Below are 26954 nucleotides of genomic sequence, written 5' to 3' on the forward strand. Positions count from 1 at the left end.
TTAAAAAAATATTTATTTCAATTCTGTATACAAAAAACAAATGTCAAAACAACTGAACATTTATTAGTACTGACATTTTTGTGAATATTTAATGGCATGTATGTCTAAACTCACTTTACAAAACCAAGTGCTTACAGAATTGTAATCAGGTTTTTGATTTACCTTAAGTATCCTTTTTTACCTGACCAGCAGCCCATCCTGTGCTTTTAAATAAGAAAAATATCAGAGTTTAGCACACACAGTATATTACACTGCAACTTTTGACCAGAGCATTAAAGGATTTCTGAGGAACCAATGGTACATCCTTCTCATTTACATCCAATTATTACCTGCTGAGAAAAATATACAGGTTTTTGAGACTTATCTTCAATGAACATAAAAAAGTTGGCCTTCTATAAAAGTGTCTGCTGTTTTATTCTATGGCTATTGCATATATACAAAACCAAACAAGCCCAAGAACACACCAGAAATCAGCATTCTGCCTGTACCTGGAGTGACATTGCAGTTGTGCCTGTTGTGTCCCAAAACCCCGAGCCCAAAGCCCTGCATCCTGATATTGTGCTTTTCCCAGCAAACAAGAGCTTCCCCTACATACAATAGCTGCACACAGAAAGAGCAGGTACTATTTATTTAAAGAACACAGTAAAAAATTTCCTTTCAGGGTATTTTTCTGTATGAAATATGCAGCATTGTTTTTTATATTCAAAAAATAACCTCATAGAAAAGTAGACTTCATAAAGCACAGGTTGGTGAAACCCTTCAACTGCTTATCCTAATCCTCTACTCCATCAGTGCTGATGAGGAGATTCCAACAGGTCTGTGTCAAAAGCCAATAACCAAATTATTCTTCTGCAATCACACCTCTCTGCAATAGTTTTAGAGGAACATCCCCAAGTTCTTTCATTCTGAGGATAAAATGCCTGGACAAGGAGTGATTTTCAGGGCAATACTGGAACCAAAGCCCTCGAGGTTCATCAGTTAACATGAAGAGGCAGCAGTGCCACAGGCAGGACAGCCTTGTGTGGAGGGTGTGCCCAGAGGGACAACTGAGCTCTCAGGACTCCTCTGGTTGAGTAAGAAAATTCTCAAAAATGAAGACTTCAAGGTAGCTGGTGTTTAGGTATGATCTCCACAAGTCTACAAACTCTCAGGTCTCAGACTGGTCTTCAAACAAGATAAATATTGAGAAATAGCGGAATTTGTAAAGCTGCATGAACAGCATATACAAAATAAAATTTCCAAGCTTCTTAGAAAGGGAAATAGATGCTTTAAAAAAAGTATATTACTAAACAAATATATGCTTTGTATGGCATAGCCACATATCTTTACAAAAAACTCCTAACAAATTATTTCAGCTCTGTAAAGGGCAGCAATTTTTGATTTAGAACATAAATATTAAGAAAAGCTTTAGGAAAACATAAGTAGTAACAACTCAGTTTTATCTCATCCAAGCTCTATATAATATGGTGTGAGGAAGACTGCAACACTGAAGTTTGTATTAAATAATTCCTTGGTAAGGACAACAGGGGAAGGATAGCTGCAACTATTTGACTGCTCAAGAGCTTAAGCCTAGATTCACATGACCCAGCCCCTGTCATCAAAGCAATCTTTTCAAGTGTCATTTCACATGGCAATCCCAAAAAATGAGCTGGTCATCTCAGATAACTGAGAAAGGTTTGTAGGGAAAAATTGCATAGCTTTAAAGTTACATAGAAAATGTAACATTTCAGTTGCAATGAAGGAAGAAAACCTGTTGTCTGAGAACATCAACAGTCAAGAAGCCAAGGAATTCTTAAAGCTATACAAAATAATTTAAGGGAAAAAAGACAGTTTGGAAAAACCATCAGCCTTCTTCCATTTAAGGTGCATTAAGATGGAGACAGCCGAAGATCACATTTTGATTCTTATCTCACATTTCTTATTCAAGTTCCAACTTTGAGTCTGAACTCACAAAATCCTATGCAGTTTTGCAACAAGGAGTAAAAATAATGGAAAAAGATTATAAATTATTCTGGAAATTACAGATTACAAATAAATCTGTACATATTTTGGTAAGTCTGAATAGCACTTTACATCAACACCTGCCAACTTCATCATCTGTCAAACCTACGAAGCCTTCGCCTTCTCATGTCCTCTTCTGAGTTCTCAGGTGGGAACCAAAACCCATAAGGTCGCTGCCCATAACTGCGTGTTCCTCCACCAAAATCTACAAGACACAATGAAAAACAACTGTTATTTTGGTCTGTAATAGGAGAAAAATGCACATATATCCTGCAAGCCAAAGCATCACAACACAAAGGAGACAGGGAATTGAATGTTTTCAATTCTGATGGTTTTAGGGCAATTACAACATCCAGAAACTGCTCTTAAAGACAGTCAAATAAAAAGAAAAACCCAAACCAGAAAACTACCTCAAACAATAAAGCTACCACCACCCAAAAAACCACCCCAATCCAACAACAAAACCAAACCAAACAATGAACCACAACAAAAAGAACATCTAACAAGTATTAACCCGTTAAGAATAACAAGTATTAACAAGTATTCACATTTTTCACAATCCCTACTTTACACAGTAAACTCCAGAATGTTAAACTATTTCAGTGTCCTCAGCAGTTGCTTCTGGTAAAAGCAGCTTTTGTGTTTGCTTTTAGTACCGAGTCCAACATGTGCAGACCAACAGCAGATGCACACACAGCTCCCACCCCCAGCTGGCAGCAGTTCCACAAGGGAAGGACACGTGGCAGCCCAACCATTCCAAGTGTAAGCAAAATAATCTGAGCAGCAAGAGCACAGCCAGCCCCACAGCTCTGGGCCTGGCACCCCGAGGAGCCAGGACTGGCCCTTCCAGCAGCTCTCCAGAATTCACCAGCAAAGGAACAACACAAGGCTCGGGTACACACACCAGCTCGGCTGAGGGGCTCTGGGAAACAAAATCAGTCTGCCTTCTGAGCAGAATTACAGTGTTAAGGACATCCAAATTTGCTTTAACGGTAATAAAACCTTTGTAACATTCAGCATTTCTTAAGCTTTCACCTGCCCCACATAGGGTTAAAACTGCATTGTAATGCTGTAGTTTAATAATAGATTTTTACATCATAATTAAACTACTTGCATTTTTTAAAAAATTATTTCCAGTAGTGAAATTGCCAACTAAATACCACAGTTTCTTATAAAAACATTTATTTTTAACAGCATCCCAGGTTAATTTTTATTTAAGAAAACAGATACGCCTTACACAGTTAAGACACGCCTTTGCATAGTCCCCATAAAATATGCTCAACACTTCAAATATACATGTGCTTTAATAATCACTAGTAATAGAATGAAGTGTTATACAAAAGATGAAAAATGCTCTTGTACATATTGACCCAAAAATAGAAGGCTAGACAATATGTTTTGACAAATTGTCTTCTTTAGGTCGAAGAAAAAAATCTTTTTTTACATCAAACAATATGGTGAAGAGCAAAGTCTGGATGTTTTTGTATCTGCATGTAGATATTTAAATTATCCTGTTACCTAAAATAGTTCCCTGACACCTTTTTTCTTTTAATTACTGCAGAAATATTAATGAAATAACACCTTCATCTTATCAAAATATTTATAAGCCACAGTGTTCAGGAATGGTAATTACGCCAGTGCTACTACTGAAACACCACCTGACATCTGTGCAAGAAACCAACACAGGCTTTTCAACTCATCAGCAAAAACAAATTAAAGACTAATGGTATCTAAGACTGCATTCAAATGACATGGAAAACTGCAACACTGGATGATAGACAAAACCAAAGGATAAATTACAACAAACTTAAAACAAAACATTAACCCTTCCATGGCATATTTTACGAATTTATTGTGAACTAGAACCACGTTCTGTGAATACAAAAGACTGAGACTCCCATCCCTATCCTGTCACTCTGTGTAGGAGTTTCTTTTGTTACTTAAGTTCACAATTAAAGCACTTGGCAGCAAAAGAAAATTACTGTAACTGCAACAGATGTAACTACACCTGTATTAATGCAATGCCACAGAAGCGTTACATCAAACATTCTCACTTGATTTTTCCTCTTCTCTGAAGTTATGACCTTATTTTTAGGTTAGATAATAGGATTTGCAAGACAGTTTCTGTAAAAATCAAGAGGAATATACCAAGCTACCAAACTGTTAAAGTCTCTCTAGTAGAAATATGCAATTAGGTCTGATAAGAGGAGTGTAGCAAAAAAAATAGCAGAGGTATCACAAAGCAGTATGTCTGTGTCTCTTTTCCATGCCAGCTCTAGTTGTGTTAAAGAAGAATCTAGAGCACTTCAGTTCAACAGCTTACCATTTTCAGTATCACCATCTGTCCTGGCACTACTGAACGTGGTATTCATACAAAAACCAAACTATACAAACACTGAAATACCCATACAAAGAACAGACACTTCTCATTTCTACAAAAACTCTTTAATTCTGGAGAGGCTTGGCTGTAGAAGATAATCACAGACAGCAGCAATTTCTTTTGAACCCAGCAAGGACCACACAGCTAACCAAAACAGAGCTCTGATCTGCATATTTGATCAAATGTCATAACAGCTTCCAATACTTGCTTGGATTTCATTTATATCAGTTTTATATAAATTATCTCTTCCATAAATAGTATAGCTCTGCTAACTATATTATAACAACAGAATACAATTAAAGTTTACTAACCAGCACTTGGGTGTGCTACAGATCACATAGAGTGTAATACATTGAACACCTAACTTCCCTTGCTTTTTAATGCAAAAATGCCAATGTTTAAAGGGTTCTATTTAAGAAAATAGGAGTTATCTTAGTTTATAAACATCCAAATATTTATTTTTTTCCATAGAATCACTGACATTGGAAAAGACCTTTGAGATCATTGAGTCCAACCCATGACACAACACCCCTTGTCAGGCAGACTCTGGCACTGAGTGCCACATCCAGCCTTTTCTTAAACATCTCCAGGGACAGGGACTCCATAACCTCCCTGGACAGCTCATTCATTTTTGATGCATTTGGAGGTAGAAGCAGCAAACTGGAAGGCAGCAAGAAGCCAGAGCCAAAAGCCCAGTGTTGCTTTACCCATTTCATCTCTTCCAGCCAATGAGTAGTCAAGTCTTTAGGTCTAATCAAACTTACTTATGATTTACTGAGCTGTACGGAGAATTTTAAGGAAAGACACTGTAGGCATTTTTCCTCCTTTTACACTTAAGCAGGACTAGAAGTCTTCCAGAAAGAGCTGAGACACAAAAAACATAGCAACCTTTTCACTGTTTTGTTTCACTATAAGTCAGACAGAAACTACAAATGAATAAAAAATATAAAATGGCAAAACTGCTTTTATTCTTTCCTGTCCTTCCCTCTGCAAAATGCAGACATGCTATACAGTCTGAGAGCTTTGGCTTTTAGTACTTATCACTGCCCCATTTTTTTCTACTCAGCTCCAAGTAGACCACATTCATTAGTCTTTGCTATTGTTTCTAACACAGCCCTTTCAGTTTCTGTCAGTGTATGAAAAGAATTTTGTCATGCTATGAAGCAAACTATTTTTCTGGTGCTGATGTCAATATATCTCATCTACAGACTTGAACATAAACTGGTGAAGAAGAGTGATGGAAGTAACTACTGTTTCTGTGCTATGCTTTGGAACAGCTGACAAATGAAAAATCAAATTAGCAGGGAAGTAGCTGAGGGTAATGAGTTTAGAAGGAAAGTAACATACAATGAATCCAGACACAGCTGGATTGTTACGAGAGCTAGCCAGAACAATCTTGAACAGTCTCTGTCTCTCTCTTGTTTTTAAAAGAAGATGGTAAAATTGAGAAATACACAAAACCACTACCTCCCCAAAAGTCTGATAATTTGTTTTGGTTAGGAGAGATCTTTAATCCCTTCATACTTAAGGATTTTTATATTTATTTTAATCATGCTTCAAAATCTCATTTTTCCTGTATCAGTATCACCAAAATAAACTCTTTTTGAAGTAACAAATTGTTAAAAGCAAACTGGTAATATTTTTAGAAAGCATCAATCACCGCCTCATAAGACAAAATTCCACACTCAGATCATCCATTTGCTACAAATAATCAATGCTACAATGCAGAAGTAAGAGGACAGAGACCATCGCTGGACTTGATGCTCTTCTGCAAAGAATGAAGGGGATTAGTTTTACAGCTACCATTTGGCTGGATACTGAAAATACTCCAGGAGAGATGGCATAAAATAATCTCACTGCATTTCCCAACCATTTAATAATTCTCCAGATGTTAATTCATCTAAAACAAGGCTAAACTCATTATTAACTAAAAATGGTTGATACACTATGTCTTTCTTTCCCAAGTATTGAAAGGAATATACTAACCAACTCAAAAAACCCTACACAGACATGTCAGTTCCTAGGCTAAGACAAACTGACAGCTATTCCTCTCCTGAGTAGTAAGAAAGCTATGAATAACTTCAGTTAGAAGAATTTCAAGTGGGCTGTGTATTTATCATAATGTAGTAGAAGTATTTTGTTGAGCTGCAAATAACAAGGTATGCTTTTCCTTAGAAAATGACTAATTTATTCAGTCAGGCATTAAAAAAAAAAGTTCAGAATATAATTTTTTAAATGGTCCCAATGAAAAAAAAAAGTAAACTATATAAATAATCTATAGAATCAATCTAATGATAAACCAAAGTTAAAGTAGTAAATTATGGGTAAATCTAAAACTAGGAATATTCACTGACCTTAGTTTACCAGTAAAAATTCCCAGACTAAGTTTGTTAACATTTGCAAGAATCTTACAACATAAAAAAACCACTTTGCTTTCCCGTTACTGCATTTCTGCTTGCGTAACAAAGACCCACAGCAACAAAGGAACTCTGAACAATATCCCTTTCCCAGTGCCAAGCCTGAGACACCCAGATGGATGGAGGGAGATACCAAAGCACACTGGAGCCACTCCCCAGCAGCTCCCAGTTTCTCCAAGGGTAAGGGATCCTTTTGTGCAGCCCACACACAGCTCTTGCTAATGATGCTCACAGCTGGGAAGCAGAAGTGCTGTTCTCCAGCAAGGTGACCTTGCCAAACCCTCTGTGAAAGGAACAACTTTTGTTCCTCTATGAACAAGTTACTGAGGGGAAAAAATATTTCCAGAGACCACTGAAGTCAGATAAAAGACTCCCATTTGTATCACTGGGTCTTGGATCAACACCAAGAGGTCTCCACCTCCATATGCAAACCACGCTTTCTAAATGGGTGTAATGTGTATATGAATGCAAACCATCTCTAGTGACATCCAAGATTTAACACTTTTTAGCACTTTCCTCCTATTTTAATTGTCTTCAGCAGTTGAAACAATTGCAAGAAGGAAACCATCCAAAAGAATTGGCAGTACCTGCCAATACGTATTTGCATATTTAGGAACTCCCAGAAAAAAAAACACTCAACATTCTGTATACATTTCAGCAAGAAAATCTGAATATATTTTTATCTCAAAATCCATTCTAGCAACAGCAAGAATGCATGTCACCAGCTATGTCACTGTCAACTTATTGCCTAAAGAGCCAAGGAAGCCAATCCTTTAGGCAGCATTTCAAAAATCCCTGCTTTGCAGAACTGGTCTTTACCCCACAGTATTTCAGAGGTGCTAACTGGTCGTGGTACTGGTTTGAAAGGGAAACCCATGGTGAAAGGCTCAGTGGTTCATTTAACTCTTTTGGCGAACTTTGATCACCGTTGTAAAGAGAATTGGGAGTTTTTTGGTTCTAATTTTCAGCAAACCTCTTATCCTCCATCAACCAATGTATTTATGAAGAGACAGATGGAACAGAATTCATTAAATATTTCTAAAATAATTCTGACTATGCTTCTTGTTGCAATGGTCTCCTTCTTACACTGGTACCAAAACTTACTGTGTGGAAATGATAAAAATTCACTGATTCATTTTCTCAAAATTTTGCTTAAGAAAGTGCTGCTAATCAGATGACAGAACACAGCTGCAGTTTAAGAACAGTATTTAAAACAGGAAGTCTGCTCAATGGGTTTTCCAAGAGGTGTGTTGGGTACCATAGTATGAATTCCAAAAACAAAAACTGAAAAGGAAATCCATCACAAAAGCTGCATCTAATTTTCAAAGCCTAAATCCTAGCATATGATTTAATGAAATGTATTTTAATCTGAAACAATGCACTGCATATTTGAGCACATAATCTGCTTTAAGGTATTTCTACAGAAAACCACCATATTCAAGTGCAATGACTGGAATTTCTGTAATTGCTGAAAGAACAGATAACACTGGAAATAAAACATACAGCATTTCTCCAGTTTCCTCACATAAATTCCATTCTTATATTACAATCTTCCATGGGCTGGCAAATTTCAAGGACTCCAATAAAACATCCTGTCTCAGTAGCAACAAACAGAAGAGGGAACCCTTCCAGGGAACAGGTCAGCCAGACACCCAGGTATTTCCTAACCGCTCCAAATGACTCTGGCTAACCAATACCTGGCCATCGAAAAGCTTTTGGGTGCAGAGGTATTTATTGGTTTAGTTTTAAATCAAAAGCAATGAAATGCATAGACAGTTCATGACAAAATATAAGAGGAATGTCTATACCTGATACTTGTAGGTATTTCTCTTCAATCACAAACTATAAAGAGTTTCACCTCCATTTTTAAAAAGCTTAGTCTTTTGTGGAGAAACACCAGCTTGCAAAGGATTCTTAACATTATTCACATTGAAAGTCAGACACTTAGAAGTTCAACTCATAAAACATCCCAACACCCACCACAACAAAAATCCAAACCCACATCCCACACTGATCAAGATATTTCTTCTGAGCAGAACAAGCAGCACACAATAGATCAGAGACTTGGTTATACAGGGGTTACATTAAGGGTGGCTGATGATACCAGCATTAAACAAAAATGTCAGCCATATATTTGAACTTCACAGTAAAAGGATGTAAATATCAAAGGCTATGAGTTTTTAAAAACCAAAATTATTTTCCTAAGGAAAAATTATTGCAGTTTGAAACCAATATGAAATCATGAGAATAACAACAAAAATTCAAAAAACGCTTAAATCAAACTAAACAAATAAACTCTGGAGAGAAAACCAATCAATTCTGTTAAAATAGTTTCTTGTTTGAAGCAACAACAGAACTACAACTGAGAATGGAAAAAATATAAGCAGCAATTCCTTTCAGCAAAGAGACCTAAATCACTAAAATAGTTCGGTAGTCTTAAAATTGATACCTCCACAGAACTCAAACAAGCATAGCAATTTATTTTCTTGCATTAGACACTAATTACTATTATTCTAGAAATTTTCAAGACATTGCATAAAAATAAATCTGCAGTTCAGGAATGCCTGAATGTGGAATAAACAGAAATGCTGTATCTTTAGGGTGGGTTTAGGTAACCCATATATGAGTTTAGAGAACAGTATCTACTGAGCTTAAATTCAATGCATGTCTTAATAGAAATTAGCTTTCAGTTGTGGACAACAGCTGATACCAGGAAATTCTGTATTATGTCATTAACTCTTTCATTAGCTTAGCAGGATGCTATCACATCAATTTATAGGAATGGATCAACATTCTACATCCAAAATGGTACATTTTGTAGCCTAGAAGCTATAATAAATGTACTTGTCCAAATAAAGATGAAAGAGATATTATAAATCAATTGAAATTATTGAAGTACTCTGTTGTCCAAGTTACAGAGCAGCTGTGATGGTTTAAATGTCATAGTTGGGGAAAAAATTAAAAAGAGAGTCCTAAATTGATTGTGGTATCTGCTGCTATATTACAACCTATTTCAAATTATTTTATGTAATTTTTTGTCATGTTAAGTACCTGTTTCATCATCCATGTAATTGCAAAAATCTCTGAATGTTCATGCTTTAGGGAGAACGTATCATGTTCAAAGGCTAGTGCTCATTCAAGCTAATTATTTTTCAAACTAACTGACAGAGAAGAATATCCTAATTGCCTATTAGCACAGTAAATTTCATCTCATCCTTTGTGTCCCTGAAACAGGTGTGATCAGTGACATGCTCTGTATCATGTTCTTTGTGAATAAGACATCTGCCTATGGGCAAATTGAACCTTTACTCAGCTTGTTTAAGGAAGTACTTTAAGAGCTCAAATCTTAGGCCTCACTTGTCCAAACCAAAGTGTTCCAGCAGGCAGGAGAAAGGTGCAAAATACAGCAAGATCCCTACATACCTGATCACACCAAATTCTACTGGGAACAATACCTTTTCCTGCTTCACTTGCCTGTGAGGCTTAGAAACAGTAACCAGCACTGAAACCAGGCACTACCAGAGTGTTAAGAAATGCTGCATTTGGCAGGGAAGTTTAAAGTGAAACCTGGTTTGCCACAGCAACCTATTAGTGAGGTACTATTGAAATTCATTCTTGTCTTTTATCAAAGGACATTCTCCAAAAAAACATATTCCCTCTTATAGCACAAAACTTACCTTTGTTCAAAAACACAAGCAGATAAAAAAATACATCTTACCTAGAGTGTTGGAAATTATTTCAGGCTACAAATGAAAGTTGCAGATGTTTCACAGTGATACATGTAAGCTTTTAAAGTGCATACTACCTACTTATTTATTTTATAATCTCATCACTGTTGTTAATATTCTGTTTCCTTGATAGTTTCAAAAAACTTCACAAAAATAGCTCATTCTTTCAAGTAACATCTCAAAATGCTTAGTATTAAAAGCTTTGAAGGATTTCTTTCTCAAACTCAATGTTAAAAATTATGCAAAATATCATCTTAAAGAGACAGTAAAATAGACAATATCCCTTACAATGAAGCTCATTTTATATCCATTCCTTCCCAAAATTACAAGATATGTCCAAAAAATAAGTCACGAGGAATACATCTTGTTTTCCCTCCTAAGTCTCTTTCAGCATGAATTATAACTTAAGAGATAAAAATGCAATAAAATTCCTACCTCTTTCACTAAGACTGTTTAGCACTGCCCTTTCAAGCTGTTCTTCTTCAGTGAGCCCACCTGTATAATCAAAGTAGCTCCTTGGAGTTCTGTATTGATAATCTGGATAATAGCCATAATATTCTGTAAAATGAACCAAAAAATAAAATAAATTGCTGCTACCCAGCAAGTGTGAAATCAGATATTGTCTTCTTGCTATCTTTCTTCCACAAAGTGTTTTAATTCGGGAAAGAAAAAATTAGTAGGGTTCAATTACTTATACAATATAGGCCATGAATTAACTTCTAATTTACAAAACCACAGCATTGTAACAAGAGGAAAAAAAAAAACAACCAAACCCAGAAAAAGCATGGACCAAATATCTCAATTTTTTATAACTGTTCAAAGTAAGTGTCACAGAATTGCTATTATCTAAGAAGTTTCACGCAGAAGCTGAAAGACAGTTTTCATCATCTCCTTTTAACATTTAGTTGTCAGCATTTGGACACCTTACTGCTATCACCAGAACACAAATCAGGTATTGTTCAGGCTTTTTCTCCCCACCTCTCTTCCCCTTTCCCCCAGGGCCCATAAAACAATGTCATCATAAATTCCAGTCATCTTTGGACCTAGAGAAGTCACAGGAAAAGATTCCTGCAGTGCTGTACACAGCTCATGTTGTGCTCTGGCACAGCTAAACCTGCCCTGCACAAAGCCAGCACAGCACAGATCTCATCAGTGTCCCACTCACTGCTGACAAACCTTTCTGGCCTTTGCTCAGCTGGCCAAAACTAAGCACAGGCCATCACCCACCCAAACACATGGGATTCAAAAGGAAAAAATTACTTGGCTAGAGAATTGAGCAAGACTCTTTTCCTGCTAACAACACAATCTGATCTTGCCTGAGCACAGAAAACCTAAGCTAAGAAAAATTATGAAAAAAAAAATCACACTTTTCAACTGAAGAAAATTATGGAGAAAAGTTCAATTTTTCTATTCCATTTCTGTATTTTCAAAACACAAATCTTTTGTGATGTGTTCATTTCCAGAGAGCTGAACAAGGGATTTTGAAGAACCGAAGTACAGAAAGGTTGCCAGTTTCTTCCAACTGAAAGAAAATTATGCAAAGGTTTTTCAAAATTATGGAAGAGGAAATATTTTTGTGTTAAACAAATACAGCAGGCCATTTCCTTTTTCTTCAGATTATTAGCATCAATGATAGTCTTGTGTTTTCTCATTGGTTCTATCAATTCCAGGTGAAACTTGTGAAGTTTCTGTGATTAATAACAAATAGAGATGACTAAGTGAGGATGAATAAATAATTTCTATTTAATAACTATTTTGCTGAAGAAAAATATCTCAAGCTCTAGAACCTTTAGACAAATAAAACCAGCAATACTCTGTCTTGAAAGTTATACAGGAAAAGCAGGATAAACTGAACACAGTAACTGTACGAAGTTCTACACATAATTATTCCTCTGTATTTTCAAATATCCCTACACTGACTTTATATACACATGTGCACATACACAATATACACACACATTCTGTCTTTTTCCAATTCTTTCTTGTCTTGAAACACAGCTGACATTGGAAGATTTTTCCTACACCTGCAGTGAAATCTGACTGAGGTACAGCACTTAGCTGTTATGTCTGTACACTCCCCTCATTCTCCTCTGCTTTATGTTAATCCGAATGAACATTTTCTCAGCTACAAATTTATTTTCTGGAGGCTTCAAAACTACATGCATGAAGAGTGTAAAAATCCTGCTACTAAAGGCATGAAATAATCTGATGAAAGCAAAAGGATGCCATATTTTAGGTTTGTTCTATTGCTGTAGTTTTTTCTATGTTTTATGTTTCACACTGCCAGCAAGTTGTAAGTGCTCAGAAAGCTGTAATCTTTTATTTTAAAATGAGACACAGTTTGGTAACGTTGACATGTTCAAGATGTTCCTATTAATCAAAATAAATGTCCTAATACTTTATTCATGAACTGCACTTAGAGAAAACCTAATTCAGCTACTAAATACTAAATGTGCTAAAATTACACTTAAAATCTTTTTTCTTTCAAATCTGTTTCATTGTGCTGTTTCATAAAATCTATTTTTTCTGACCATAGCTTCATCTATTTTTCTACTTAAATTGGTATTTAAAGGCACATAGTAATAAATCAGCAATGTCAGAAAGTGAAAAACCAATCAAGATATGCATCATTAGCCTATGACACTAGAGATGGTTTTCTTCATTCACAGATGGCCAAATTTATTCCATATATCACACACCAAGCAAAAGGTTAAATCTTCCATTGAGACTTCTGCAAATAGGATGAAAGACAATTACAAAGTATATGAACAGGGAATGAACATAACAAATATATATTTTCATAACTGCAGTTGTAAATCACTTTAGACAAATGAATTTAGTACAAAGAAAAAATTAAATGGTTATATCTAAAGGGAAATTTGGAAGACAGGATAATTCAGGTTAACTCTCTCCATCTCCCCTTTATCCAAAGGAACTCAAAGTAACAGCCTTTGGGGACTACCCAAAACATGCAAAAAAAGCCCAGACTTCCTTGTTGTCAGCATACTACAGCTTTTTTTTCCCCTCCCCATCGTGGCAGATCTATTACATGAAATTTCTTCCATTTTCCCTACTTGAAAAGAGCTGGAAAAGCAAACAGAAAAGGCTGTTAAGAATCTCTCTGCTGCTCATCTACTGATGAGCATGCTGGTCTCATACACCCACCCAAGCTCCCAGCAGCTGGTGCTTGTACAGGGGCTGTAACAGATCACAGAGTTTAAATGTCAAGTACAAATTCTTATCTTCATCAGCTATTAAAGGACTTTTTCCAATATAAATCTTTCGAGTTTCCATCCACCCTGCTGTTCTGGGATACTGGAGGAGGGTTCAGTGTCTGTGAGCAGCTGGGCTGGGCAGCAGCTGTACCTGGATGAGCACCCTCACCTGGGCTGGGACTGCCAGCCATGGGAACAGGTCACTCGTGCTCGCTGCCCACGCTGCGTTCACCTCTCATTTCGCTTCACATGAAATTGAAGTGAATTGGTTTTTTTTTCTTGACTAATTGTTTTATTTCTTGACTGGCCTTTAGATCAAATGTTTTGTGACCTGAGAGTATATGAGAGTAATGAAAATCCTGGGTAAATATACTTTTAAGTTGGAACAATCCCTGTTGCTGAAGAAAGCAGGCTAAAATCTTTTGTTTAGGAATTACAAAACAGATGTTTCAAAAATACTTAAGGGCCCAGAATCCTGCTTGTGGGAACTATTTAATGTAATAATAAAATTGGAGATAGATCATGGAAGACAAAGTCCATCAGGGAGAATAAAAGTAGCTATAAACTTGGCTCAAAGGAAGCACATCTCAATTATAAAAGACTACACAAAATAAAAACCCCTGCCTGACAAAACATCAGAGAACAGTAAGACTGATCAAATGTGTGAAATAGTTTCCTTATAAGCAACCGGACAGACTCCAACTTTCTGAACGAAGGGAAAAGATAGCCATTGCTAGTACAGGACTGAAGTCTAAAAAACCACTAAGGAAGGAAGTACATAAAGAATGAAGGTTTAATCTCCCTCCCCAAAAAATTAATGAGCATCGAGCATCAAATGAAATTAGCAGTTTTAGACCAAACCAAAAAATGACAGATTCTAAAGCAGGAAACAAACTGTGAGTCTTTTCTGATGATGTAGGTGTTAAAAGTGTTCATGTCGATTCAAAGAGCTTTTGACAAATTGATGGAAGAAGGATCTACCACAGGCTATTAAAGACAAAATCCTCCCATAAAACTTTCTGCTGAGAACATCTTTAAGCCACAAGCCACTGCACACTGGCAGATATTTGAGAGAGTTATCACTACGCATTTATCCTGTTCTTCCAGCAGATGTCTAGGAAAGAGCATAAATCCCTGCAGGAGGTAAGAGATGCCAGGATATGCATCCCTTAGCTCAGATCCAACACCCAGAGCCCTTCTCCCAGCCTCTCCTGGCCCTCACAGACAAGGACTCCACCTATTATTTCTGTACACTCCACAGGCAATGATTCAATGCTCTGCAGGAGAGGTGAATCAAATGAGCTCTGCTCAGTGTGCCAGCATTCCAACCATCCATCTATAAACTGCAGATGGCCTCAATTCAGTCTGCTGAGAAGGGGCTTTCTGCACGTAAATGACTTCATTTACAGAGAGGGTTCAAAGGAAGAAGATCCTTGTTAGAAGGGAAAAACCACCCTAGAATGGAACAGATAAATTTGCCAGATGAGGGCATATTTACCAAGGTCCAAAAGGCTGCTTTCAGTAGACACAATTTCCCCACTGCTACACCTTGTGCAAAAGGGATGGCATTTCCCTGAGGTAGCATTTCAGGAAGTCATGACCTTAATTTGAGGCTTAAGCCTCTTGTACAAAATCCATCCACACACTTGCCTGAAGAGGAAAGGTGAGACATGCCCTTAGAAGTAATATAAGTTTAGCAAGTATACGTGTGCAGAATATTTTGTATACTCTGTATGTTTCCATTTACCTAGCTCTCCTATAGGTTTTCTAATCATTAGCAGAAATTGTTTTTAAAGCTGGAATAAGTTTTTGGTTTAAGTGGACAAGAGTACTTACCTGAATAGTAGTCTCTTGGCCTGTCAGGCTCAGTGAAGAAAGAAATGCCAGCTAAATAAAAGAATAATGTATATACTGTTAGAATAATCATACTTTCTTTACAGAATACAAAATTCAAATTTAAAGTACCCTTTTTTTAAGAGTTTGTTTCAAAAGATACAGGCAGGAAATCAGTCATGGGTATCTGTGGATTGTTTTGGCATCAATGAGAGAATATACTGTTGCAAGCTTGTATGTTCCAGATTTTATAGCAGAGTGCCACGTTCAAGCAACAGATCCATGCAGACTAGAAAAAAAGCAAACCAATCTATAATGTTCTCCCAGAACACATAATGAACAATTTCTCCACTGAGAATATTTATTGTTAACAATGTTTAATGCATAAAAAACTGAGGACTGGAGCAACACTGCATTATTATTCCTGCTTTGCTACACAGGAGAAAAAAAATGCCTGTGTGCTCAACACTGCTTCCTGCAGCTGTCAGTCACACAGAACCTGCACAGCAGCCAGGGCAGGTTTCACTAACAATACTGTGGGGTTATCACTGAATCCCAGAGAAATTCATTGGAAGGGACCTCAGAAGATGCCCAGTCCAACTCCAACCAGAGCAGGGTTAGTGAGGAGATCAGAGCAGGTTACCCAGGCAGGGCTGCATCTTGCCAAGTCCAAGGCTGGAGCCCCTGAAGCTGCCCTGGCAGCTGAGCTGATGCCTGCCTGCTCCACAGTGATCGGGTCGTTCCCCCGTGGCACAGCACCACGCAGGGCCAACCTTTAACTAACGGGACACCTGACGTCTGATCCTCAGCCAGGCAGGAAAGCTGATGCTTGGCTGTCCTTTTTCCCTTCCAGCTTGAACACACATGACCTACAGACCATCCCCACACTGTGGTCAAAGCCCCAGTGAGAGCATACACTTTTGAACAATTAATTCCCCACTCTACAAACACCATATCCGTGTTCAATTTGATGGAACAGTCATGAATAAACACTCAACCTATCAAGAAGTCAGACAAAAAAAAAAGCCAAATATTCTGCCAACCAACCCCAGCACAGCTGCTGTGTCAGGGCTTAAGACTTCCAATTAAAACACTGATATTTATGGGAGTGTTCATTTAAAAGTCTGAGGGACTGTTTTTAAAACAAGTGTTTAGGCTAAAGATGTCTAAAGCTATAATCTTTTTTAGAAAATAATTATTACTGCAATATGAAATGCTGTAATAACACGTTGGAAAGCTCCAGAAATCCAGCAACCATTTCTTAAGCATCCCACCACCTTTTTCAAACCAAAGACTTCCATTAGATTCAATATAACAGTAGATATAATCAATATAACAGTAGATATAATCAATATAACAGTAGATATTAAGATGGAAACATTTGGTTCTGACATATGTTTATGGCTTCACCACACTTCACTTGAAGTGACGTTTTCATTGAAAGATTATACTCTAAATAAATACTTAAAAAGAAGAGTAAATGGTATTCCTCTAAGTAAAAATATCTGAAAGTCACATTCTTAATTGTTCTTACCCAAATTTAAGAAACAAATTGATTTTTTCTTCTGCACCCACTTGAATAAAATGAGCACATCTTTAATTGTCTAAAAACTTGCTGGAATGGGCTGAATTTCTATATGCAAGGCTTACTGAATTTTAAAAACAGAAGTATTTCTTATGCAGATTTTGTAATTCAACAAAATTATATACCTGCACAGGCTTGCATGATCTTTTTCAGAGGTCCCATAGTGTACATCAATCCAACAAGAATCCCTGACAGATGCCCAGCAAAAGAAGTCCTACAAAATAAAAAAAAATCTTGTGAGTAATGGAAAGGGAGACTTTTTTTGGTAGGGATACAAAAGGGAGAGTGTAGAATTTGTTGTAAAGATAAAATCTCTGAGACTTCCCAGATGAAGTCCCTGAGAGAGACCAAGCACAGAGACATTACCTGTCTGCAAGGTTATAATGCCTAGCCTTGTTTCTTTGTAACTACCTTAAAATTGGGAGTTACACAGTTACAGTAAAGCATTTAATAAATACCCTGAAAAAGCTAATTGGAGAGATAATTTCAGTTCCTGCAGAATATGATTCCCTAAAAGTATTTAAAGACTTACCAAAGGAGTAAACTGGATTTAAGCTTTAGAAAAGTAACTTACACTGTAATATCAGGGTAGATCTTACCAAAACCATGCACATTTCTGAGTGAAAGCACAAACACAATACTTTCTACTGCACTATCCATGCAATCCTACAATTAGTCTGAAAGAAGCATGAATTCAGATCCACTGCAATCGTTGTAATATGCTGCCTTCAAAATGAAAAGAACAATTGAAATGCTGAGATCCAAATTCTTTTCTATGCATACCAGCAATTTCTTTAAAAAATATCATTACCATTTGTATACAGAAGGAAAAGGCTCTGGAGCCTTTTGAGAAATCAAACCAGAAGCACATGTTTACAGTAAATAAGGAGATTTGCTCCAGTTTTTTACATGACTATGGAGTACTCTATAAATTCAAAAATCAATTTTCAGCATTCAAGTTCAGAGTTAAATTCTTTCGTGTTTAAACACAGATTAGGAGAAAATCTTCTGAATTCAAGCAAGTGCAAACACTAGTTGAGAAATTTTCACCTCTATTACAAAGTTACAGAAGTCAATACACTAAACATTAAAATTTCCTTGTATGTGCAATTAGAAATAACTCATTTATACTCAAAAAATTTAAATAATATGAGCTACAAGGAGCTTTTTTTTCCTTTATAAAGTAGAAATGAAACCTCCATTTAATATACCAAGTGTCACGTTGGCATCAATTTTTATGCTCAGGTCAGTGACCTGCAGGAGTTACACAGATGATGGCACAAGCGTTCAAGCCAAGGCAACTTCCAGGCACCAGTGGTAAAAGGAGACAGGAAAGTGCACGTGTCACTAGAGGGAGGTAAAGATCAAATCTCAATTCCCTCTTTTGCCACCTACTTAACCTCAAACTCATATCCTGCCATGAAGAGCTGAAGTTCTCTCTCCTTGGTAACCAACAACTATCTAGAGAGTAATACATAAATGCTGATGTGAAAATTTATAGATAAAAGGTAGTTACCAAAATAAAGTACCTACAAGGAACTAATTTTCCAAACAGATTTTCGGGAACAGATTTTCCAAATGCATGAAAAATGCATGCCTGACTTGGGAAACGTCTGACCTCAGAAAATTAAAAATACTTAGAAATCAGCTACTCTAGAAATCACCAACATGATATTGGTTCACCTAAGACTTAAGATACCTGCTCAATTCTGCAAGAGGGACAGATTAAACAGAAAGTAACTTTTCACATGTCTGTTCTTCCATTAAACAAATAATCCCAAAGACTGCTAAGCAAAGCCTACATCTCAATATCCTTTATGGAAGGTGAAGATTAGAAGGATACTGAATGCACTTGAAAATTTTTCCAAAACAAAAACGTTAATGAAAAAAAAAAATAATAGGATGTCAGTAAATTCCTAAATCCTCTCCCAGCACACAAAGGCAGGTCCAAATTTACTGCATAAGCTTTCTAACTACCTAACAGAATTCTGCCCCAGTTACTGACCTCTTATCTATGCAAAACTAAATTATGCAATTTGGTTTATAAAAGGAATGAGTCAACCATAGACTTGAAATATTATAACCTGCCCTGAGCACACAGATGAGCATGTAAGAGCAATGCTGTGAGAGATACAATTGCTATGGTTCATTGCAAGGCAGTAGGCAGTTACTAATTAAACATGTTGTGTTCTAGAATATGAATTTCTGGAGATCACTATTTGTTTTCTGTAGTCCCTACTATAATTCAAGTGCTGTGAAACTGCCCTCTGTAGAGGTCACTGTAGAGGTTTAAATGAGGCAGCAATCTAAACTCCCATGAAATTATGAAATGGTTTTTTTATATTATTTCTGGACTTCCTATCCACTCTCTACCCAAAGACATTTGTACAGTAAAGTAACTGAAAAAGAACAGCACACAATGACTGAACTCATGTTTTTCCTCTACCATAAACAGTATGATATGGTTTCACTTCATACATAATGCCCTTCCACTAGTCTTTAATTAAAAACAGTATTGTTAAACATATCACCAAATAAAACCTATGCTCAGCTAAAACAACAGTTTATGTTTTTCAGAAAATGTTTTTAAAGCACTGAAAGCTTTACTTTTATATTTGTAGCAATGCCATGCAGCTCACAAACAAAATTGCACTTGGGCAGAGCACTCTTCTGTCTTTAATCCTCACTGCAGTCAATTGAGCAGCCAGGCATAAAGCTATAAAACCAGTGCTTAACCTAAGCAATATCTGAATTCTCCTTCTGCACTAGGAAATGTTCCATCAGCTATATCACAGTATCTGACAAGGAATATCTCAGTATTGCTGAGCTCTTTTTTTTTATCTTTCTGAAAAGGGGGGAATTGTACATAAACTGTGATTTGATGGTTCATAGGTTTTGTGTCTGTACTTTGCATATATTCAAGCAATGTGATTCACAGTTACAAAATATCACATAGGAAAATTATTCATTTGGAAACAGGACTACAAAAATCAACTGCCAAAGAAGAGCAAGGTTCTCCCAGAGGTAGGGGCAGACGAAGTGTGCTGGCACCGAGCAGCACTGCAGGACAGTGACACTGATAGTGACAAAACTGGCAGAATATGGATGATAGTCTGATCATAAATCAGAGGAGTGACTAAGCCAGAGTGGACAGAAATGGCAAGCAAACAGTGGAATGCTGCTCAGCTAATGAGGCACTTGGAACTCTGGTAGAACAGTTTAGTTACCTCGTTGAAAAGGCACACCCCTTTTCCTTGTCCATCAACTTTTGTCATCTTCCCTCAAATACACCTTCTAGGAACAGTATTTCAGGTTTTTCATTTGAGATGTACTCAAAATAGAGGGTATTAAAGAAAAAGCAGACTGCAGGCCCAACATTGTGCTGGGATACCAGCTAACACTACTCACACTTCATGAGACATTTCAAACTACTCCAGATAGCCCAAATCTCTTCTCCTTTCTTTGAAATATTAAATGCACTTACCCTGGGGAGATTAAATGAATAGCCACCAGCTCCACCCAACAAGCATATTTACTGGATATGGGCAACCCAAAGACATTGCTCACTCTTCCTGGGTTATAATGGTTGTTCAGAACTTTCAAAGCAAACAAGACTCCTGCAAAAAGAAGAAATCACATGAAGAGAGAAATACTTGTGCACAAATAATAAAGAAATACAAGCAATTTGAAGTACCATGCAGTTTCAAAGCACTAAGAAGCATACAGCTGCATGCCAGAACAGTTCTGTTCTTTCAGTGATACTTTTCAGTGACTCAAAAAAAAGATACAAAAATTGCATACTTGTAAAACAGCCAAATCTAAGCTGCTTTTTAATGTGCCTGCTCACTGTAGCTATTCAGGTATTCAAAACAAATACAAACATAATTTTAAATGGGAGTTCTAGTTGAAATAATTGATACAATTAGTGAACTCAAAAAAAGTTCTGTGACTTGAGAAAAGCCACTTCTGAAAACAAACCAAACAAATACAAGTAAAGCTCAACAGTAGGTTCAAATTCTGAATTAATAGAAAATCATCTTACACATACTCCAGAATCACTTGTTTCTGAAAAAAAAAGTAGATAAATCACCTTTAATCACAGTAAATAATATTAATTTCTAACTGATTGCAACTATTTTATCATGCAACTGCCAGTCATATGGTGGAATGAATTCAGAGAACTTATTGGAAGTGTTTATGAAAAAGTCTCTCTCAAGAGAAAGCTCACAGTGGTCTGACCAACTTTCTTAAAGGCTGAAAAAGAGGGCTTGCCTTCTAAGGCTAGGTTCAAATGACAGAAAGGAAATCTCCTACTTATCTAGAAATGCAGGGCTACTTTTCTACTTGACTGCACATTTTTTACAGAGAAGGAGTTTATTGACTTGATCTGTTAAAGGAGGGGACAAGACCATTACTGGAAGGAAGATGACCAAAATCAGGTGTTTGTATGTTGCTAGCAGAAGCAAATCTAGAGGAGTCTCTCAAAAGACAGGCACGAGTCATTTTAAACTGTTAGGCTTTTCTAGAAGCCGCCCAAGGAACATTATTGAAATGCTCACATGACATTTGGAAATTAAGAGTTCAAACTTCAATTAACCAGCAGTATTAAACAGAAAACACATTCTACCAGGATGATGATGTTTTCATGCTCTTGGGTAAAGTCCCTGCTGGTCACAAGAACGTGAACTGAATTACTTCATGCTCATGCCCATAGTACATGCTTTAAATTTAAAAATAGGATAAACACACTGGTGTGACAATCATACATATATACAGATGTACATTTATCCTCTTTCTGCAATTAACCATTAATTAATTGTTATACAGCAGCTAGAAATATGAATTTTACATATGTAAATTGGACCAACACTGTATCTTACCTGAAAAACCTACGCCACAATTCATTTCAAAGGAAGGATCATCCAGAATTACCACAAGCAAGAGTTCCAGCACCATGTAAACTACTCCAATCAGTACTGAAAATACTGCAATTATGTAGGCAAACCATATGCTCTTCAGCTTTCTTTCCAGCATTATGCCCTTCCAAAGCATGGAAATCATGTTATAATACAAATGCCAATCATCTGCATGGTGGAAAGGAGCAAGCAGCAAACGCTGCCAGTTCTTTCTGTGGACAGCTTCATTTACACTGAGACACACTTCAGACAGTGGCCTCAAAGGATTCAGAAAGAGAAAAATATTCAGCACAAGAACCCCAAGGGTAACAGCAGGAATGTTCTGGAGTCCAACTTGAGAAATTTGATAAAGCAGCAAAAGCAGTCCAGCACTGACTCCTCTTTGCCTTCGTTCCATAGTTACTTCTTACTCAAAGAAATGTGTGGATTATTCCAATTTCCAGTCCTTTGTTCACTTTCAAAACCATACAAGTTTTGGAAATTCTAAAACAAAAAAGATATCTTGTTATATACATATTGCAGTGTTTTGAAGCTCATTGCTGTTTTTATGAGTTTTTAAACACAAAAAAATTCATCAAGGTAATCAGCTGAGACCTCTTATATATCAGAACAAAAATTCAAGGAATTTTTGAGGAAAAAAATCAGAATGTGTAAACTGACACAAAACACAAATAAAAGAGATTTATACAGGTAATCCAGACAAACATTGAGAGAAAAAGCAGTCTTCAACCTCTGTTTCACATCCTTTGACAGGCTGTACTTAACCCACTAAAATACTTGGGTATTCTGGACATGTTTTCAGTAATTCTGATTCAGTCAGAATAATTAAGATTTCAGGAAGGAAAACAGTTTAAAAATTTGTTGTGTTTTTTTTATCCTGAAAATGACTGCAGTAGACATGTAAACGTATCTGCTACATTACAATGAAAGTGACTACGTTTTTCCCACCTTATTATCTTGGAAATGCTACATAATGCCTGAGCCTTGTCCAAAACAGAGTGAAAAGAACAGAAACATGCTTTATACCAGGTGTCTTGAACATGTAACTTCCCACACTGGTGCCTTCTAAAACCAGTGTCTAATGACCACAATTTAACTGCAGAGAGCACAGCTGTAGCCCTCACAAAGCTCAAATGAACCAACTTGTTAAACTGCAAATTGGCCATTGCAGATAATTACATTGTTAGGCTTTGACTTTAAAGTCAACATTACAAAAAATATACAAAAAACCCAAAGTTTAATCAATGTCATTCTCTTTTTCCACACTAGCTCTGACATCAGGTACACCAACATCCCCCAAGTCAACAGTCTTCTGCCCAGACCTCTGGCTTTTCTTGCACCACATGCAGAGTTACATCTTTTTCATCACAAAAATCGACACAAAAACTGTTAGGATTTAAAAGTGAACATCCTTTAAATACTTAAAAGTTATGAGGAAACATCAAAACCTTGCCATACTGTGTTGTTCAAATTCTCAGTCTTGTGTTTTATAGTTCCCATCTCTGCTTCTGATACCCTTAAATTCCCAATTTAAGTACTTTCAACACCCATGCACCTAAGAAAAGAAACCCTCATGCAGGAACACATCACAGAACAGAACTGGGAATGCTTTCCATCATGATTACAGCAGTGCTAGTTATCACAAACCATTCCCATTCCTGGGAGCACCCAAAAATGTCAGCCAAAACACATTGTGTGTTTGAGTCAAAGGGAAAAAGATCCCAGAAAGAGAACAGTAGTTATTTGAGAGCCTCCTTAATGCAACTCCCTGAAAACATATAGAGCTTTCAGCTGTTTGAACATTCCTCCTCAGCCTCTACTCTGTTTATTAAGTCTAATGAGGCTTGGAACAACGAAGCACTTTTTTCCTTTTTCTTTTTTTTTTGGAAAACATGCCACCTACTTGAAAATGTACAAATTTCCAGAACAGACTTGAAACAGACCTTTGTCTTGCACCCAGGCTGCCACGTGTCTGCATTTTTGTCACCTACTCAAGATAAATGTCTGAACTAAATATTCTTGGAATTTGCTTGTTTTGTAGTAAGCAAGTAAAGGCATTTAAACTTATTTTTACTGTAACAAACCCCCTCACTCACTTGGCAGCCATAAAATATTAGGTCTTCCCATTACTAAAAAAATCATGTAATAAATATTTTAGTAAATATCGGTAAAAATGAAATGTTCTATTGTCTTTTCCTATAGCTGTAATTTGAATTTAGAGGAAAAGAATCTCCCTGTGCCCTTGCTCCCCCTAAAACAGATATAACTACCCTGAATTTTTGATTTATGTTTATGCAAAACCAAGTACACTCCAGAAAAAAAAAATAAAAAAATTGTGCATTCAGCCTACATGTTCAGATTAGAGCTAGACCAATGTCAAAACCACTTGAAACACGAAGGGTGAGTATCAGAGCCCAAGCACAAAGCATTCCACAACAAAGCCAAGCCTCATCAGGCCCACACCACTTGTCTGTGCACATACAGTCTCGGGATACAAAGGCTCGTCCAGGTAAAGCAGAAAGAGTGCTTTTAGGGCAAAAGAGGGCAAAGGAAGCAGGAGCCAACTGTAAACGCTTTTACTGCGGCCCTCAAACTTTGAAAAGAGGTGGGGAAAATGCCTAATAGAAGAAACAACCAATGCAAGGAAAAACAAACTGAAAAATGGAAGCAATTAATCTTCCTGTTTATATTTTGTAAGTATGCAAGGAGAAGGTCAGCCACAAGCTGTCAGCTACAATAAGCTTTGAAATGTCCAGTCAACTGCACAGCTCATAGCAAAAACAAGATTGTGACTTAATTATAAAATTAATCACTTCATAAAGAACAACTTCTGGATTCATCAGATTTGCCTTTAAAGGGCTTTCCTTCACAGAGGAATACTGAATGGTGAACTCAAAAGACACAGCATTTCAGAATTTGGTAAGAGAAGTCACACATCCGTAATAAAAATGTTTTAAAACAATTCTCCCTTACTGAGACAATTCAAAGTTAAATATCAACGTTCAGTGACTTCATAAATGGCTATATCACAGTCTTTTTTTGTTATGCAACATTTTAAATTTTGAAATTTTCTGTGAGAATAAAGAAGTTCTTTTACCTCTTATATCTGCTTCAGCATGAAAACTGAAAATCTTTTAGAGATTTTTAATCCTCTTAGGTACCACTAAGAGAGGAAGTCCTTAAAAAAATAAGCTTTTAAACTAAAAACTTCACCTTAAAACTGAAAATTGTGTTCTGAAGGGGGTAACAATTACTGTTCACAATAAAATATACCCATGTTAAACAATACATGCCAAGAATCATTTTAGCCTTACCCCAAAATAAATGAGACAGCTTTCACGGGAAAGAACCCAAGGGACTAGGTCAAATCTCTCTCATAACAGACAGTAATTAGTAACTGCCTTTCAAAACACCAGGATACATCTACACTAATTGAACTTGGAGAAGTGAATTAGTCATAAATATTTAATATCACTGTACTTGTAAAGGTAAGAGGATGCCACAGCTTAAAATAAAAATACATCAAAACAACAGTGAACTACAGATTAGGCCACAGCTGAGTTTTAACTTCACAGATGTTTAACTCAGGTTCAGGGATTTGGGGTTTGTTGGGTTTTTTCCCCCCACTCGATTGCAATTGTTACAATGTACAATGTTAAAACTGGGTAATCATACTAGAAAAGCACCCCCTTTATCTGAAGAATTTTTTAATATTATGAAAAATTGAACCATCAAAGATTGCCTGACTCCACTACAGAAGTGCGAAACACAACAGCTCTCACAATTTTGGCATTCCTTGGTAGTTTCGAGGGAAAATTTGCCTGCAGTGTGTAACAGAAAGGAAGAACAGGAAACACACTTTCTGAAGAAACCCATTTTAAATAATACTGGTTAAATAAACAATTCAGAAACATATGCTTTCTAGTATTAGCGTTATACTACTGTTGTCAACACCTCCCATCTGTCAATAAAATCCAGTTCCACGAAGAACATCACTGGGCTATTTCAGGAAATCAAACCAGCTCAGCTATTGTTAATTACATTTTACAGACACCTGAATTGCTCAAACTCGGTGTTTAACAACTGTAAGAAGGCTTACCAAATGTAGACAAGATATACTTGCCACTGCTTCTTCTTTGATACAGCCGCAAGTTATTTGCAGTTTTGGGGGACAAGTTTTTTTTGTTTTGTAGTATTAACAAAGAAAGGGATACAGTTGTGGCGAGTTATTGATTTCTTTAAGGAGCTGTTTATAGAATTTATAAAGAATGCCACTGGTGAAAACGGGGCAAACGCAAGCAGCAAGGAGCACACTCGTGCAGGTGTGGCTGCGGATAAGCCCCGCGGGCTCCCGGCTCCTCCCGCGCACCGAGCGCGCTCCCACAAGCGAGTCCACCGGCACGACGCTGGGCGTGTGTATAAAGATAAAGGCTGTGAAACAGTGAAATATCGGCGGCTCGACTTCTCAGGCCGCTTCACCTCAGTAATTCACACCACCACTCCTTGCAGCGGCCGAGGGAAACCGCCTAGAGAGCGCAGCTTGAGGTCAGCCTACCCAGCGCAGACCCCGCTTGTCGGGGCTTGCACCGGGCACCCCCCTCAGCCGGGCGGCGCTCGCCCGTGTGGGCCGCGCCCCTCACGGCCAGGGGTGCGCTCTCCGCCGGGAGGCGGCGGCAAAGGCAAGACAGGAAGAGCGCAGGAGAGTAGAATAGGAGAGCACGGCAGGAGGAGCCGCGCAGGGACGGGGAGGAGGTGGCGACGGCGGCTCCAGCATCCCCCCGCCCCTGCACTCACGTTCTCCGGCGGCGGCAGCACCCGGAACCTCGCGCCGCCCCGCGTGACCCGCGGCCGCCACTCCGCGGCGAGGGGCGCGGCCCCG

The 26954-nt window shown here is 37.3% G+C and overlaps 1 protein-coding gene across 3 annotated transcripts; it reads right to left on the reverse strand.

Annotated features, from left to right (window-relative positions):
* On the reverse strand, positions 1-26954 carry RHBDD1 (rhomboid domain containing 1). Of its 3 annotated transcripts, none has more exons than XM_041414485.1 (7): positions 26870-26954; positions 22040-22558; positions 20644-20776; positions 17285-17373; positions 15578-15628; positions 10962-11084; positions 1-2206 (listed from the first exon to the last, which is right to left on the reverse strand). In XM_041414485.1, exons 2-7 carry the CDS (start codon positions 22470-22472, stop codon positions 2094-2096), a joined length of 942 nt encoding a protein of 313 aa, XP_041270419.1. In that variant the 5' UTR covers positions 22473-22558; positions 26870-26954; the 3' UTR covers positions 1-2093. The 3 variants fall into 3 exon arrangements, with proteins under 3 accessions (XP_041270419.1, XP_041270420.1, XP_041270418.1); XM_041414486.1 differs by lacking the exon at positions 26870-26954 and adding an exon at positions 26175-26836 and having other exon boundaries at positions 11022-11084; XM_041414484.1 differs by lacking the exon at positions 26870-26954 and adding an exon at positions 26175-26834.

The sequence above is a fragment of the Onychostruthus taczanowskii genome, unplaced genomic scaffold (assembly GCF_017590055.1).
Source record: "Onychostruthus taczanowskii isolate IOZ18803 unplaced genomic scaffold, ASM1759005v1 scaffold45, whole genome shotgun sequence".
In the NCBI taxonomy this organism is placed as follows: Eukaryota; Metazoa; Chordata; class Aves; order Passeriformes; family Passeridae; genus Onychostruthus; species Onychostruthus taczanowskii.